The following is a 19,233-nucleotide window of genomic DNA, read 5'->3' on the forward strand; positions in this document are numbered from 1 at the left end:
ACCTTCCCTCTAGTCTTATACTGCTAAATTAGGGACGGCTAGCGCAGATAGCCTTCGTGTAGCTTTGCGCGAAATTCAAACAATCTCTCTCTCCTTTTTTAGAAGCATTTGTTAGTATACATATGTATTCGTATCATAAACTATCTCAAGTAATTATCTCGTCACTATGATTAGCTACCCTTATTCAGTCTTTATTTCAGAACAGGCCTAGAACATTAAACTTTTTATCGTTGTAAAAAAGTTACAATCGACAATTTTTCATATAGACTTGAAAAGTATTAAAAAGAAACCGTAAGCATTTCTTGCTTCTCCTTCTTTCCTTTCTCCAAGGACAGCGTGTTCTTATATAATGCAACTGACTCTCAATATGTGTGTTTCTTAGCGCGTGTTCTATCGTATTCCTACGTGTATTTTTCACTAATGCCAGAAAGTGATAACACAATCTATACTCTATATGTAATAAGTATATTTACTTGATATTTAGAAAATAAATGGCAAAACCATCTTTTATCTATTTTGCATCCTTACGAGAAAATAGTGTTTGTCATATAGATATGATAAGATTTTTTAAATTTAATACTTAATATATAAAAGTGGTAACTTTTACATTATTTAACCTCTTTTGCTAAGTCTTATGTTAATCAAAAATTGGCTGCATATGTTTAAACCTGTATTGAATGGTGCTACAAGGTTTTACTTGCACCAAGCAGTCTGGAGAATTCTTCAATCAGATTAAACAAGCATAGGTTTTGGATCTTTACGTTTTGCATTTTCGTGCTACTGGATCCGCAACACTTGCAGTAATGTAGTATACAAATCACAAGATATTCAGAAACATATTCGCTGCTCATCTAGTAATACTAGCCAAGTTTCTTTCACGATTGCCCGACTTTTATTCAATCGTCAAAAATCTGTTGCATCCAGTAAGTCATTTCTTCCATGTTTTTCTTGTGGTGTCTAGCCTTTTTTTTTAATGTCTTCTGTGTCTTAGGATGGTGAAAACGTAGGTAAGGATGAACTAAGTAATACAGAGACAAACATATAAGAATTACTTGATCGACTGTTATGGGCTTAAACCCTAAAATTTTAACGTTAGTTTTATATTTCAAGACAACCGAGGAGTTTACAGGTGTTACATTTGTGTGATGCAACACAATATGACTCTTCGCAACTTGTAGTCGAAAGAGTCACCCCCAGAACAACAAGAAAACCTGTTACATAAGCTATACAACTAACAACTATTGAATATTACTGTCTAATTACAACTTTTTGTTGTTTCTTTGCTTTCAATTGAAGGCCTTTAAGGGTGAATTTTGTCATGCCTCACACAATGTTTACATTCTTCTTTGCCTTGTTAGACAGAAACAACGTGCTGCTGCATTTCAAATGCTACTGAATCACATTTTAGACTGTTTTACAAACTCCTTGGTCATTTAAATAAACATGAAATCACTTTCACCATAACTCCTATTAAAAATAATGCAAGACATGCCATATTTATTAAAAAACACGATAAGATTTGGCTCACATGGTTGTATCCCTGCTTATCTTGAGAGAAAAGTATTTCATGTTGCGTAAAATCCTTTACAACTACTGTATCACAGCTTGTGTAACTTTTAGAAACTAAATATATAGGGCACAAATGTGATAAAAGATAATTTAATCTGAAGAAAACCAAACTGTGTTTATCATAACATGATATGGTTTTAAACTAAGGATTTGGTGTACAAAGTTCCACTTGAGAGTCTTAAGCCAGCAAATGTATAAGCATGTAAGGGACAGAAGCTATGATAAGGGTTGCGTCAAGGCATCTTCTTCTTTTTTTGCCCCCCCCCCATGGCACAGCGGTATATCTCTGGACTTATAACGCTAGAAATCGGGTTTCGATACCCGTGGTGGGTAGATCACAGATAGCTTATTGTGTAGCTATGTGCTTAATTTAAAACAAACAAACTAATCTTCTTTTTTCTTCTTCTGTAATTAACTGTAAACCTATAAAACATTTTAGTATTGACCGTAGGTACCACAATGATTTGTTCAGAGACTCCCCATACGCTCCATTTGTAAGGTAAAAATTCATCATATACTTTGAGTGAATGAACTGACGAAATGTTTCCTATACTTCTTTTCTAAGGAATATACGTCAAAGTAAGGAAGAATGTTAGCAAATGTTAAACAATATAAATATATACTTATGTGTTTGAGTGAAGTAGGACATTTCAATTGTTTTGAGGTAGCGAAAAAGTGCGGGTTAGCCAAATGGTAGAATTGTTTGTTTGTTTGTTTGTTAAATTTCGCACAATTTTATCAGAGAGTGATCTGCGCTAGTAGTCCCTAATTTTAAAATCATAGACTAGAGGGAAGGTAACTAGAGAACATCCCCCACCGCAAACTCTTGGGTTACTCTTGTTAGCTCAAGTAGTGGGATTTGACCATCACTCTTTTAAAGCACCAATATGGTAGAGTTATGGATTTCGGATCTGACAAGCCAAATTCGAATCTGTGCTATTCCACAAAATATTACCCGTACTTCAAGTTGTACGATACATTATAAGTGTGACAATTAATTCTTTAGCGTGGATGTTGGGCGGTTGGATGAAGATATAGCATAACAAAGCTATGAGGACCACAAAACTTTAAAATTCTTTTAGGAGGAGATGCATCCACAGACAAACAGAAAGTTCGTTTTCATATCGCATACTTACCGCACCGATGTAGCTTAGTACGTATAGCGCGTATGTGAAGAACGATATATAAGTGTCTAGGGCCAACGAAACCGTCAATTCGGCCCTAGGGATGCCTCTGCCCTTGAGTAGCTTTTCGCGAACAAGCAAACAAGTTAATTGACCTTTGTTATCTATTCCACAATGCTATTAATAAAATGTCTCATGTATTAAATGTGCAAAATAAGAGGATGTTAAGTGTCTTAGGTGGTGCTCAACATTTGTTTGTTTTCAGATACTCGCATAAAGCTATTCAAGGACTTTCTGTGCAAGACGTCCCTAATTATGAAGACTAGAGGGAAGGTATCTAATCAACGACAATCTCTAGTAACTCTTGGGGTATTCTATTCAAATAGTGGGATTTAACCGTCACCTTTATAACGCTTCACGTCCTCAAAATGTAGTGCATGATATTTTTTGCGATAACGGATCCTTAACGTTGAATTGGCAGATCCAAAGTTCAGCACGCCAACTGTTGTTCCACATTTGACCCAGTCTTCAACATAATCAGAGAGATTTTTTTTTTGGTGGCTATGCTTATGCTATTTGTTCAGAATAATGAAATGGCCAGGATTATTAGTTTTGTGCATTTTACAACAAGCCTGCTTGGGTATCAAGTACTGAAAATTGGTTTTTAAAAACCTTAACTGTAATGTAAAGCACAGAGCTATACAATGAGCTTTCTATACTCTGCGCCTAATTTTTAGCGTTATAAGCCCACTTACTGCTCAGCTACCGGGGGAGAGGGGTCATTTTGGAAGAGAGGTTTAAGATTTTTAATAGTAGTTTTAGTAAATTCAATTGTAAGGTTTACCTAATGTTATCTTAAGATGCAAGATTCTTAAGAACAGGTATTTCTCTTCATTAAGGATATGGCGAATTATTTATAAAATATCAACTATAAGTAACTATATTCATTGACTTAGAATGATGACTAAACATTAATACTGGCTGTGAAAAAATATTATATTTATTATTTATACATACAATTAGGTTTTGTAATTATATGGACTTTAAAGCTTTTTCTTTATTTTTATTAAAAACACTTGTTTCTAAACAAATTCACTTTGTTAACGTATATTCTACAAACATTTTGTATTACCTATTATCAGCTACTTGTAAATTTCTTGAAATTATTTTTAAAGGAAATTGTAGTTTTATTGTGTTTTAAATACGTCAGACTGATATCACTTGTGTATATTTTCTATTCACAACATAACAACAACGGGTCCATGTGTACAATACCTTCGTTTGTATAATTTTAGAAAATACGTTTTACATATTTCGGTGGACAACATGATCCACCATTTTTAGAAGCCAAAGAAAGATTTTTCAGATTGTTTAATGTTATGGAGTAAATTTACGTGTACAATTAGCATATTGTACAGTGGCGCCATTTAAAAAATATAATTCCGAATATTTACTTCCGATGCACCTGAACCTAAATCTCTATTCAAAATCAGGATTTAATTTTGAACATATTAAAGTGACTATTTCATATTTAATTTATTTTTTAAGTTCAAAATCACCTGTTTAAGTATTTTACATCGACCCAGTCAGTTTAATGTGAAGAGTTAGCTATCGCCACATGCAGCTGAATCACTCATTTTCTCAAATGCATTTTCATTTTCTCTTATTCTAAATTTCAAATTTCTACGCGTCTGCCTAATATAATTTAAACTACAACTACAATTTCAATGTAGTTTGAAACTCAAAATCTATTCCAATATATTTTACAAATCTAAATATATTCCAATGTAGTATAAAACTCAAAATTTTCCAATGTATTTTAAAAAATCAAAATATATTCTAGTGTATTTTAAAAATCAGAATATATTCCAATGTACTTAAAAAAATTGAATCTATTCCAGTATACTTTAAAAAAAAAAATCAAAGGTCAAAGTGCTAATTTTCTCTGATTTAATGATATATTTGCAAAAGATGTAAAAGAGAGCTAAGCACGTTATATTAACATGATTTTGAATATGTAAATCACAAATCACAGGACAACCACAGCGATATAAGTTCGCCATAGAACGAAATGTATAACAACTATATTTTGGCATGGTTGGGCATCGTAGATTTTGATATGCTACCGAAAGTTATCGTTTTTTAGTCAGTGGCAAAAGCCGTCTACGTGACCCAGGCAGCGGTGAGAAACATAATCAATAAAGATTTCAGTCCGGAAAAGCGGCACGTGTAATGTATACTCAAGCTACTTCCACGCATTATCTGTTCAACCGTTGCATACCTCAACCAGCTGGAGGATGTAATGGGTACTCCTGTTATTCTATACACAGACATGGCGGTCAAGTCGCGACGCAGCGTTTATGAATTCCCGTGCGATCGAACAATTGAAACAGACGCCGAGATTCGTCGTCCTCGTACACTGGATGGATTATTGAAAACAACGGGAAGCAGTTGTGTGCTTTGGACGTGGCAACCTTACGACAGACCCTTTTCCAACGGAAACTATGCTGCAGATATATATATATTGTCAAAATGCTTGCCGGTCAGATACCATGATCGGACATGATGACACGTACTGTATCGATGTGGTGAGGCTCCAAAATCATTTTAATATAACGTACATAATCTCTATGTGTGTATATATATGTGTGTTTGTGTGTCTATAATTATACATATACTATTTTCATCTGTTTAGTTACAAACAAAAATCAATGAGAAGCAGGCGAAGTCTTATCATCTTGAAGTTCAGGATCACATACGAATTCAGGATTATCCACCCCTTTGAGATCGTTATCCTTCATTTCTGTGATTTCTTCTACCGAAGAAAAAATAAATAAACTATATTTCTAAAACAAACACAGATACATAATAAATTTCTTGTTGGAAAATTAAATAGAAAATTATACAATTATTTCAAATATAACCGTACACAGCGTTGTAGTCATCATAAACATTATTGTGGTTAATGAAGAAAATATATTAGGCTTCGTTGTCATGGTAAGTAGCCTATACAATCACTTACGTCTAATTACTATCGTCTTCACGGAAATATTGGTAATTGTTGGCTAAAACAGCAATAAAAATTATAAATTTATTAGTCATTAAACTTCGATGCTTGTATACGCTATAAGAAGTGACAAGATGGAATTTTATCTCCACAACCTTACCGTAAGGACTATGTTAGGTTTGATGACAAAATATCACACTTAATTTAACTTATTGTTAAAACACTTTCTGCTGCACCTGTTCGATTTTTTTAGAAGTTTCCATTTTCATAAACAAATGTCGTTTACTTTATTTGAACGATGGCAAAAATATATCGAGATTTTGAAACGTTACATAGTCCCATGTTATGATGTGTGGAATAAATTATAGCATTCTGAAGGTCAATTAAAGCTGATAAAAAGTATTATGTAAGAGTTGGTCACAGTTATTTTTTCACACACTTTCTTATTATACTCTACACTTTGTTCATAACATAGAAATGTTCAGAAAAACTGCTCTATAAATGGAATTGTTCTTATAGAATAATGGCTATTTGTACAATTGGGTCAAACGTTTGTTATTTTGGGGGATTTTAATTTATCTTTGTGTTACTACACCTCCTACCTTTAAAAACATAAAAGGTTCTTACTCGTGCGATGATGTTCACTTAACTTTTATAACGTGTTCTACAATTGGACGCCATTTGTATGGTTTATTTGACAAACGTAATGCGAAGTCCAATCCAGGTAACGATAGCGAATAATTTATTTCTTCAATAATGTTTGCTACAGACTACGTTCACTTGTAGGCCTAACTTCACAAACAATGTTTCAACACAAATTTCGAGAAAAATTGTACGTACGCTTAGCCTACTAAAAAACGTGTTTGCATAATTTCTTCGCTAATCAATCGTGATCAAGCACATTGGTTTATTCACTAACCCACACCGAGATGAACTAAATACTCATTAACATAATAATTCACTGATCGATTAACAAACTCACTCTGACGTATTTATATCATTATTCGATTTCTTCTTTCTGCATGAAGCTTCTAGATGTTGCATCATCATGATGTAATGACAAGTAAATAAATATTTAAATTAAACTACCTTAAGTATTTTTTTTTATTCCTGTAAACTCCCAGTGGAGCATAGGGCCGTAACAACACCTCACCAACGGAAAGTTGTTGTTGCAGTTACTTGTAGCAGGTTGGTTTTTACGGGGTGGAGTTACTAGCACCGCACCCAATCCTCCTCCATTCTCATCCTGCGCCCTAACCACCTGGCCATGCCGGGCCTACCTTAAGTATAGCTTAGAACAATTGTTTACACTGCTATATATGAAGCAGTTTGTCTTAAAAGAATTAAGAATGACAGTCTAGAATCGACGTATGATGATTAAATATCCTAAAGTAACTTGTGCTCACAGGTTTTAATGGAATTTCAAGTTCCCTTGTTTGTAAGCATAGTGGATATTATGTATTTTCTTATTTGTTCTCTAAAACTTCTGATAACTTAATAACTATATTTTATTTTATAATAAACTTGTTGTGATTACTTTATCAAACCATGTTTAGTATGTCAAAATATGGATTTTAATTACTTTTCTGATAAAGCATCCCACAAGGAGAAATGTGATAGAGATAACAATATATAGCTTCATATCGTATGATATTTATTTACTTCAGTATTGTGCGGTAACGTTTATGATTTTATGGTTGTTTAAAATGAGACACAAAATATCTATAGATAGGGACATTAAAAAAATGTATTGTAAATACATTTTCCCGCTATTGGATTTTTTTTACCAAAAGGGCTTGACAAGTTTAAAGAAAAAAATAACAAAAAACAATAAAATGTATTTACAAATTTAGGTGTGGTGGACCAACTTTCACAGTGAAGGCTGCGAAGATATTAATAAACATCTTTAACTCAACATATCCGACAAAATCACTTGGTGATAATTTATGATTCTCCCATAAACTTACCTGATTGTTGAGATTTATCCAAAGGTTCGTCAGTGACGCTACTGGGTTTCTTTCGGAATAATCTCTTGTATGTTTTGAATATTAGGACCATGATAAATCCAACAGACAACATGCAAAAACCGTATAACGCAGGAAATAAGAGAATCTCTTTCTGAACCTACAGAGAAATTTAAAACTCAAGTCACACCTCCATGAAATAAGACTGATTTTTTAGTTTTATTCTCTACATAAGTCTTTGTTTTGTTTTTTTATGGCAAAACTACTAAGGCTATTACGTATATTGGAAGGAAAGACAAGTGGCCGTAAACAGCCACCGCCAGTTGTTGGGCTATTCTTTACTAATGACTAGTGAGACTGACTGTCACATTTTAATGCCCTAACGGCTGAGAGGACGAGCATGTTTGGTGGTGGTAAGATAAGGTTTGTAATTGTTGTTTTTCTTATGAATTACGTGACATTAATGAGATGGAATATTCTGACCAGAGTTTAGTTTATATTGAAAAAATATTAGAAGATGCACGATTTTTCTTCTAAATGCTGGTATTGAGTTTTCTTCCTGTTTCACCTATGTGGCTCGTTTCTACAGCCCTGGCATTTGTATTTATAAACAACATTACTAATATGATTGTCTTTGAATTTACTTGATAGAATAGTGCCTGATTTTGTCTAGGAGTAAAATTCAATTTAATATTTACATTAAGAGCATAACAAAGAGCGGGAATTTAAAGTAAGGAGCAGGTAGTGGTATATTTGCTTAAATTGAAAGTATCAGGGACATCACTTCGATCGTGGTTATAGGTCTTGAAATTGTGTTTTCGATTAAAGTTTTAGCATCTTTGTTGATGTGAAAAATCTGAATTTTAGACGTTTGATTTTAAAATCAAAATTCCTTGTTAAATACAAATTGTTGTAGTATTAGAAATTAATTTTTAAATGCCTTTTTTTATAGGTAGGGTGAGCTGAATTCTAAGTTATGTAGAAACCAGTGTGGGTGGCCTTGCGATAAATATTCATAATGAAGTCTTACTGACCTTTGTATAGAGACGTTCAGAAATAATAAAGATGTATATGTTTCTTGTTCTAATGTTGTTTATGAATACAAATAGTTTTATAAATGAATACGTGACTACATACCTCTCCCCCCCCCCTCCAGTGGCACAGCTATATGTCTGCGGACTTACAACGCTAGAAACCGGATTTCGATACCTGCAGTGGGCAGAGCACAGATAGCCCATTGTGTAGCTTTGTGCTTAACTTCAAACAACATCAACGGTGTGACTACATATGCTCTAACCAATATCCTAAATTCATAGATTTATAAATAACTAACATTGTAATATTTAACCCAATATATACACATATAGGTTATATCATACCTTTAAATCACGCCCTCTAACGATAATATAGTAAAATGAAATGTATTTGTTAAGTACAAAACATAACTCGTATTATATTATTTTACACAAATGTGTTCAAATAACAAAATCCTAAATATTATTTTCCAGAAAATTGTCATAATTCGAAAGAAATTTAATTCTAAACTTGAACGGCAGCCAACCAGTAGCATCCGCCGCCATAAGGGCTTTGTCTGACTTTTTAAACCGAATGAAACGATGTATTGTTACTTCTTTAAGGTGCCCACATCTGAAAGTGCCAAGCGTGTTCAACGGAATCACGGCTCAAATCTTGTGCCATTTGACCCATAGTCCTTCAGGATAACTACTTTACCACACCTGGCTAACATGAACGTGCTATTCGTCTCTTTTATGCTTCCATACAAATAAGTAATATTTAATTCTATGCAAATATGTTATGTAATTATTTTGAAAGACGCACATTTAATTTTTATTTTAGATATAATTACAAACACAGCTATGTAAAGAAAAGTGTGGAAGAGAAACAATATTATTAGATTTTTTTAAATGCTTTGTTTGCACTGAATGAAATGTTTACTACTACGTTCTTGTACGACATATTGAGACGTAAAATCTTTATATATATATATATTTATAACAGCTGTTGTTGAGTTTATAGAAACTTCGTTCAGGAAGACTGTAATACCTAATGTTATAGGGAGTGAGTCACTTTTGACCAGATTTTCCTTATTGTTATAAAGTAAGTGTGGAATATCGAAAATCTGTTGATATAGGGTGTTTAATCATCTTGGGGTGTCATTATTACATGACATATCATGATTTTAAGGTTAAATCAAGATCAATTAAATGCTATCTTTGAAACTATTTGTTTGAGGTAAAATGTGTTAATACAGAAGTTGTACTGTACATATAGGATGAATACAAATAGTTTTATAATTGAATACGTGACTACATACCTCCTCCCCCCCCCCCCCCCCCCCAGTGGCTCAGCTGTATGTCTGCGGACTTACAACTTTAGAAACCGGATTTCGATATCTTCGAAAAAACCGTCGTTTTCCTTATGGGTTTCACAAAAAGTTTTAAATCAAAAGATTTCGCTTAAATACAGAGTGAATTATAAAATTTCTCAAATGTACGCATTTGGATGAAATTATGTCAGATAGTAAAAGGTTCATAATATGCCTAAACATCTAAAGTCAGCAGATCTTCGTTATTCTACCCTATCTCACAATAATAGGAAAATCAGCAAAATAAGGTATTTCACTGAAATTATAATAAAAACCTGACCCAAGAGGAATAGGCTCTCACTTCAAAAGGGAATGATAGGGAAATCACAGTTAGGGCTGTTCCGACATTCTGAAATCCAGATTCAATCCCAATGGTTCTAGAAAGAGGCCACGGCTGGTGAAATATCCATCCAAAAACGATTCCAAGAATTATTCCCGCACTTGGCATTATCACTTCAGCTATATAAAGAGTAAATGGCACGTTCTTAAAAATGTCAGGAAAAATGAAGACTTCCATTATCTGAACGACAAGAATGACAGCAAATCCGCTGTAGCTTCCTATCTAGCAGGAGAAAAAAGAAAACACAATGTTTTCAAGATGAAGATATATACAATTTTATAGTTAATAAAATAAAAGACCTTTACACTCGAGAAAGACATTATAACAATTACGAAGTAACTCACAGTAATTTTAAAACGTCAGTGCAAAAGGATTTAATAGTATAAAGAAAAAAGTTTAGAGAATAAATGAAGGTCAAGCGAAATTATATATTTGTTGCTCATTATTAGAGAAAACTTTTAAGTTTAAAATATATTGAACCATAGAGTTAGGTAGTTCTAAGCATAGATTATGTGTTCGAGATAACCTGTTTCGTAGACATTCTGCAATAGGCTGATTATTCTAAAAATATGATTTCAGAACACATAAAAAGTAATTTAACTTTGTGGATAAAATAACGGTGATGTGTAGCATTAAAGCTACGTTCGAAAAATTTCTAGTGTTGAAACAACTTATTACGAACATATTAAATATAACAGCGTTAAAAATAATTTGTCTGATCATTAAATGTGTCCTAATTGTGTCGCCCTCTGGTGGCATGCCTGGAAACACCCCCCCCAAACTGCTGTCCTATTTATAAAATGTATGTTAGAGGAAAGGAAATGTTTAGGATTGGACGTAAGTTTACATAATATTATTTCATTAGCCTCAAAATTACTCTTCTCTAAGCATATAAACATTTGATGAATGAAATAAAAACTTCTGGTATTTTAGTAACCTCAATCAAATTCAGTTTTTTAAACCAATAAATTTAACGTTGTTTCAAAGATTTAGTTTTAATTTCGTGATTTAATCATTGCGGTTATTGCTTGGATGTTTAATTTTTATCTCCACGTTATATTCTTTAAAGCTCTGAGTGGTAGTTTATATATATAAATATATATATATATATATATACCACTTTTAAACTTTTACAAAATCGTTTCTTTACCTCTCCAAATTTCAATACTAATATTGTTTGGAACAACTTTTTGGGGGTTTTATATTTTTTATAATTTAAGCTGAAATTATTTGGTACGTTGAGGTATAGATATTCTAAAAGTATTTAATTTGTTAATAAAACTACCGATAGGCCTTTATTTTTTTATTCGTCCACATAAATAAATACACGAAAAACTTCTAAGTGTGTATATATAGCAGGCCATATGCAATTATTGGCCTAAAGATCTTTACCTTTGTGAAATACGGAGCCACTTTTGGTAACTTCGCCTTAACTATCATTCCAATAGCAAGAGGCAAGGTAATCATTACCAAAGACAGCGCCAACTTCCAATAAGGAACAGAAACTTCCCCTGTATCTATTCCGTGTCCATAAACCCACAAGTTAAATGGCATCATTCCAAGGGCAATGATCGTTGACCAAGTCGTCATAGCAACACTGAAAGAAAAGAAAATTAATATTAGTAACAAATAATTTCAAGTTAATAACTTTGCTACGTTTTGCATGCAACATCAATGTTTGTGCTTGTAAAAACAAGAAGGCAGTTTGTTGTACATTTTGGTAAAACATACAACTTTCTTCCACATCTAAAAGCATATAAATATCCATTACACAATATTCTCTATATTCGATTAACTGGGCTGATGAGAGCTGATAAAGCTCGAAATCACACTTCTGAACTGTTCATGGTATAGAATGTATTCTACAACAAGTTTCTTATTATAATCTATATGACAATAACGTAAAGTAAACCTCAATGCCAAATCTAGCTGGAAAATCAGAAAACCTCAGCCATTTCTTGTAACAGAAGAGTATTCGCGAACACAATAGTCTGTGACAAAATCCGTCCACATGTCCTGGACAAAATTATACAGTATAATCAAGAAGGATCTTCATCTGAAGAAGCGACACAACTCACATTTACACAAGCTGCTTCCCCAATATACCGTCACATAATTCAAACAGCTGAAGAATGAAATGTGTATTCATGCTATTCCGTATGAAGACATACTGGTCAAATCGTCAATTGATTTCTGTGGGATCAGACTATTGATACGGGTTTTGTTTGTTTGTTGTTAGGCGCAAAGCTACAGAAGGGACTATCTGTGTTTTCTCCACCATGCATGGGTGTCTGCAGGAATTTTTCCAGGGAGGCGCAAAGTTTTCCAGGGGGTCGCAAAGTAGTGTGAACTTGAGAATTGAATAAAGAAAGAATTATGTTTCTCACTTTCCAGGGGGCAAGAACTTGCCCCCTGCGGACGCCCGTGCCACCGTGGGTCTCGATACATTGTTATAAGCCCTCAGACTTACTACTGAGCCATCGGAGAGCGTTGAAACAGAAGTTGGGAAAACGTCTTTCTCATACACTAGATGGTTTATGGTAAGATGGCTTATTAAAAACCATAATCTATAGTTTTATAATCGCCCACCAGAGGTATGATTTCTAGGAGTACTGACTCTTAGGCCCTTTAGAGGTAGAATTTCCAGGATTACTGACTCCCAGACCTTCCATTGTTAAGGTTTCTAGAAATAGAGAACTTACAAATGAATTTCTAAAACATAGTTTGCATAACGTCGAAATTGGATACAATTTTAAACAGGATGGCTCATAGTTAATTGTGCTCTCATTAGTGACTGCCCACGAATAACATTAATGTGTGTTTTTTCCCAGACGCCGTCTTTAATAACTTAATTTTCAGATTAATTCTTATTCTAGTCTAAACTTAACAAGCTAATGAATGACATCAAACATTCATATTTTTCAATCAGTCTTCAGGTGTCACCTTTATTTTACTTAAACACTTAAGTATGTTTTAAATATACATATATTTACCCATTTCTAAAATAAAAATAGACTAAACATTTCCTGGAAAACCGGATGACTTTCATGACGTCACTAAACTCTCTTTATATATATCACTCATTTGATCACACCACCATTCACAGTTTGCCCTTAAAGAAGAAACGTCCATCATTCTAAAGTGCTCGGGGTTATAGGGTTTTTAAACATTCGTGTAAGATGTGAATATAAAATTGTTAGCATGATTTATGAAATGTTTCGCACAAGAAAAGAAATAACATTTACATATACTTTTCTGAGTCAGTTTTTGGAGCAGTGATCTCACAATATAGGAACACCTTATCTAATTATGTTTCTATCTTGTAAAATTATCTTTATTAACTCTTAAGGTGGAACAGAGAATACAATGCTGGGCGAAACATAAACATAATTTGAGTTAGTTTCAACATGTTAATCTAGGCAGCAACTGATGTCATAGTTATTTCACAAACGTAATAACAATATATATTTTGGAAGTCTTGTACTTTTTTTTTACATTAACATCACGTTCTTCCTTCTATAAAAGCGTAACACATTGTTTATAGTCATGATAGTAATGACATAACAGTTTTTTAGTTTTTAATTTGTCAGGTAAGCTACCCTTCCCCCTCCAATGGCTCAGCGTTAATTCTGTAGGTTTACCTATGGTGAGCAGAGCACAAATAGTTCATTGTGTATCATTGTACGGAACAACCAACCGTTGCCAGGTAACTTCCTTAATCTTTTGAGGAGTAGTTTAAAATCGTCACAACACAGTTCATGTCTTGTCACAAAAACGTATTCCGCTATAAGTTCAAAATTAAGGACAGCTATGCTAAAAACAAACAAACAATTAAATAAGTCTGCTATATCTTGTATATAAAATGTAATTTTATTTATTTTGTTAGTTTCATCAGGAACATGAAGGGAAAGCATAATATTCTTAACTATGTTAATCAGATTGAGGTCGCTGCTCGTTTATTACAAAAATCAGTGCTATGAAAGATCAACGAACTTGCTATATTTATCCTTTCCTACTATGTAACAACTTAAATATTTAACTTTATTAAAAAACGTTAACGATTGGCACAACAACTTCTTCACGGACTAAACTTGCATAATTGAAAAAAAAGGCTGAGCATGAAAACAACAACAGAGCGTATTATCATAGGTCCTTATTACTAGCATTACTTTATAATTAGGGGCATGATTTTCAATCCTTCTCAGTTTAAAGTTTCACTTTTTCTGAAAAATTCAAAACTTTCATCTAAAAATTATAAGGTGGACAACAACAGTTTCTTTTTCTTTCTTAGAACAGTGAAGGATTTAAAACATTCATTTTAAATCCAATTTTATGCCTAAATAGGTTAAGTTACAGTCAACATAGTAAGATAGAGGGTTCATTTCAGAACATTGAACTCACATCCGAGCACATAAGGGTATGTTGTAAAACAAAGAGGAAACCTCTAACGTTACGCCTAATGCACAGGCTACAGATTCTTTGTTTCTCTCATGAATAATACAGTGAATAAGTAATTAACTGAATAATATGTTTTGTTTTATATAAAAAAAAAAGTAATGAGCCACCCTAATAGCTAATTTCTTTGCTGCTTTATAACTTCTTTTGCCGATGTCTTGTATACTTATATGAAACCAACTTCAAACATTAGTGCTTCTTTCAGATCTTAGAGATATCTTACATCGTAAATAAATCATCATAGTTAATGTTCTACAGAGGTTGCTTTACAATGAAAAAATCATAATGTTTATTCTATAAACAAAAACAGAGGTGGGAAAACGACAGTCATGCTGCAGAAGAATTGCAATTTGAAAGTTTTATTTTTATTTTATCCACCGTAGTACTGACATGCTCGGTTAACTGGTAGAATACATAAATCTATTGTATGCTTACCTTAAAGAAACATCTCCATCACAGAAATAAGTAATCACGTTAGACGTACTTCCTCCAGGACAACAAGACAGAATCATCATCCCTGTGGCATAAAGAGAATTTAGACCACAGATCTTGATCAAAGAAAACGCGAGAAGAGGAATAAGAAAAAACTGGCTCGCCATACCAATAACCAAGCCTACGGGTTTTTTCAGATGACCCCAGATCTATAATGAATGAACGTTGTTGTATATCAAAAACAGTTTTTATTATAAAAAAAATACTATAAAAAGTTTACCAATGTACCTTGTTATGTATATATATATATTTAGCTGAGGGAAGTTTTTGGTAAATATATAGTCATCAATATCTTGTTTTAAATTTAATGACAACTGATGAATAATAAAGAAAAAAAATAATGGGTTTATTTTGCTATTCTATTTTGATAACTCTCATCAACTAACACCCATTTTAAAATACAGCCTCTTGAAACCAATAGTTAAGAGTTTTGGAATTATAGCTTTATGACTAAGTGTATGTGTTCGAAACCTCCGGTAAAAAACAAAAAAGAACAACCTACAATAAGATTACTACAATCAGATTCTAATTCACTGTCAGCTTTAGACGTCAGGGACGAAAACGATACTTTGTTACTTCAAGTTTCATATTCGTTCTTACACTACTGGAATGGTGTTTGATGAAGATAAGTCGTCTAACAGTTATTCGATGAAGAAACTCGAAATGAATTTTTGTTTAATTCACCCTCAGGTTTAACTAGCAAGAACTGTCAGTGAGCATTGGATAACTTACTATATCATGAACAACTCAATCTTATTGGGTAATGAACAAATCATTTTGATTTAATACTAAGTTAACAATTATATTATGAACAGTTCATCCTGATTGTCTGAAGTCAACATGTCTTATTCAAGTATTAATAGGTTTCTGTTTCGTTAATATAGTGTCTGTGATAAAAAAATTAACTACGAGTTTATTGGAATTGCATGGACAATAACTGTAAAAAAAATGTTGAAGACTATAGAAAAAAATATGAAAATACCATTAACTATAAAATACGCATTCACGCTCTGAAATTAAAATTTTTGGTTGCATACTGGAACATATTTACTATATTATATGCTTTTGAGGTATATCTGTTCCAACTTTGAGCTCTGCTTTCAGTCAATCAGAAAATGTAAACCCTGTATTATTTGTCAAAATATGTAACTTACAAAACACGACAAACTCAACTGTAGAAACATAAGACGCAACTAGCTTTAATTAATTTTATTAAGACAAGGTTTATAATTGTACACAGAAATACTTGTGTTGTAGAGAACATCATGGACAATAGTTATTGACCTGATTAGAGGCTTGGTTAAATCTTTATTTTAGTTTTTTTATAAAAAATAAATTCCCACTAGTCCTAAATATTTACTGTTTGACTTGTTTCATTTCGAGAATACCATAATATTTTTATTTTCAAAACCAAAAACACTAAAAACATTATATTTTTAACTTCCTATAACTAAGGTACATAATACAATGTGTTTCCACTATTATTGGTTTGTACAAAAATATAAAAACACTTGTATCTAATCAACAGAAGTTATCATAACAGTAAGTCAGGTTGTGTATATGTTATTGTTGTAAGCCCTCTGGCCTTTCCTGCTTTACTTTATAAGCCTCTATGTAACAAATTTCCTAGACGTGAAACAGTGTTCTGAAAGGTTTGTTTTTTTATTTGTGTACCTTTGTTAACACACGTGTTATCAAGAAAAGCCTAGAGGCTCGGTATTACGCTTTGTCGTTAGCTTAGTTGTGATTTGTTTCATGGTTTTGACCAGACAGGTTATATTTAGGGTTGTTGTTCGATAATAGCATTTGTAGTGCATCAAATGAGCATTTTTACTGGTACATGTTATATAAGCTATTAAAGAAGAAGATTATATAAGCATACCAATGCTTTGATAAACGAATAACATATATATTATTCAACTGTGTTGCCCAAAGTTCATTCGCTAACACCTAATGATAATTGAAAACGTATCTTAGTACTAATGACAAAATGACAATAATCACATTATTGACATATCATTCTAACTATTCATACTGTTCGTAATCTACATGATTTCAACTCTGTTCTAACTCACATAACAGAAGTATATCTTCAGAACATTTCAGCAAATCGACGAATTTCATGATGAAATGTTTCAATGGAACATGAAAGTTGTTTTTAGGTAAGATTATGAATTCAACAGCATAGTATTAGCCTGTAATGCTTTGATCAATTGCTAGAACGTAACTCAATGTTCTTTCAAATAAAGCTGGATAAATGAAGCTCAGGTTCGTTAGTGTAATGTAATCACCGTAAAACTTATGTAAACATATACGATTCCACATGTTTATACATTACGTGGCTCTATTAACAAAATCTGCACAATCACAGTAATATTTCTCTTTAATCTACGACCTTTCAGGAATGTGCAAGAAATGTTGACGGGACACGTCCTCGGTGCTGATTACTGATTACAGGGAACACATTATAATGGCTAGCACGGCGGTCTTTCAGTGAATATTTATCTATTTCAGATCATCAGATTATATTCGCCTCTTTGAAGAAAAATCTCGTTATTTCTTCATAACAGAAATGATACCGTTTCAAATTCTGTAAAATCATGTTTTAAAACAGTTCTTATACCTTATGCAATTATGTGTTCGAATTTAATCTCCTTACTCGGATTACAAGTATTTACTTTCTCACAATATATTCACCAATTTAAGTTATACCTATAATTGTGGAAGTATTAATGCCAAGTTAAAACTCGTATGCAGTGTAGCAACTGGTTAATAGTATATGGGATAAAAACATTTTATGTAAATGATTGCCTAGCGAATTTACAAGTTCGTTTTCCGGTCTAATATTTTTAGTAATGCTTTTTCGTTGAAAAACTTTGCTAATATAGCAGAAACATCTAGCTATGTTTTAAATATTTTAATCAACTGTTAAACTATCAATAGCCTCTGATATTGCCATTAGAAATAATTAACAACAGAAAACATAAATTATTGTACACTACATTCCACAAAATTATATAACATAACGAATGAACTTAAAGAAATACATTTAATCAGCTAATGTCATTTATGAACGTAAATGACACGTAAAAATAGATGTTTTCGTGTGTGTGTGTTAAGAAAATTAATATAATTCTTGTATCAAGAGAAACTGCCTAGTGATAAATTATGTTCAGAGTTATTGTAAGCTTAATTGAAAACACAGTGAAGTAAACAAATTATATTAATAATCTTTTTGTTGTTTAAGATGACCATAATTAAACATTCTGTGACACTCAGGGCTGGTTAAAAGGCTATCCCGTCCTTTCACTGTCTATTTGTTATATCATTTTAGCTTAGGGTGGGTTGAAGAGTTTTACTTCTACTAATAATTCTTCAGGGATTTTTTTTTTTAAGTTTTAGTTTTACTTTCTTAATTCATGCAGCATTCATTAGAGAATACATATATTGTTTACTAAAATATACTTTTTAAAAACTGGTATTAAATGTTGAGTTATTGCCATTGTGTTGGTTTTTTTATAGGTATGGGGTTGCTTGCATTACAGCTCATAAATAATAAATGATTCGAACACATATATAAAAAATACAAAAAAAACATGGCGTAATTTACAGGAACACTAGGCCGACGTATTGTCACTTAACAATATAGAGTATATTACAATAGTTTATGAATCAGAATACAATAAAACAATATTGAAAGAGAAAACCAATACAATAAACATCCACGTCACAGTACCAACAATATCATATTACATACTAATAAAATAATATTATTAACTATGTTCTAATATCTTAAGTGTATCTAAGATTCTCAATAACTTCGGAGATAATTGGAATCAATACTTTAAAAATAAAGAATTTAAAACTTTTATTATTCCGCCTGTAATCTCGTTTTT

General features: G+C 32.4%; 1 protein-coding gene across 1 annotated transcript; it reads right to left on the reverse strand.

Annotated features, from left to right (window-relative positions):
- Positions 1-4,561: 4,561 nt before the first annotated feature.
- Positions 4,562-15,486, reverse strand: LOC106460694 (solute carrier family 10 member 6-like; the record flags this gene model as incomplete). Its single annotated transcript, XM_013920427.2, has 5 exons — positions 4,562-5,508; positions 7,668-7,824; positions 10,352-10,612; positions 11,783-11,987; positions 15,281-15,486. Coding segments are annotated over 5 exons (936 nt in total), but the record flags the coding sequence as incomplete, so codon positions are not given.
- Between the last annotated feature and the right edge of the window lie 3,747 nt (positions 15,487-19,233).

The sequence above is a fragment of the Limulus polyphemus genome, unplaced genomic scaffold (assembly GCF_000517525.1).
Source record: "Limulus polyphemus unplaced genomic scaffold, Limulus_polyphemus-2.1.2 Scaffold817, whole genome shotgun sequence".
Lineage (NCBI taxonomy): Eukaryota > Metazoa > Arthropoda > Merostomata > Xiphosura > Limulidae > Limulus > Limulus polyphemus.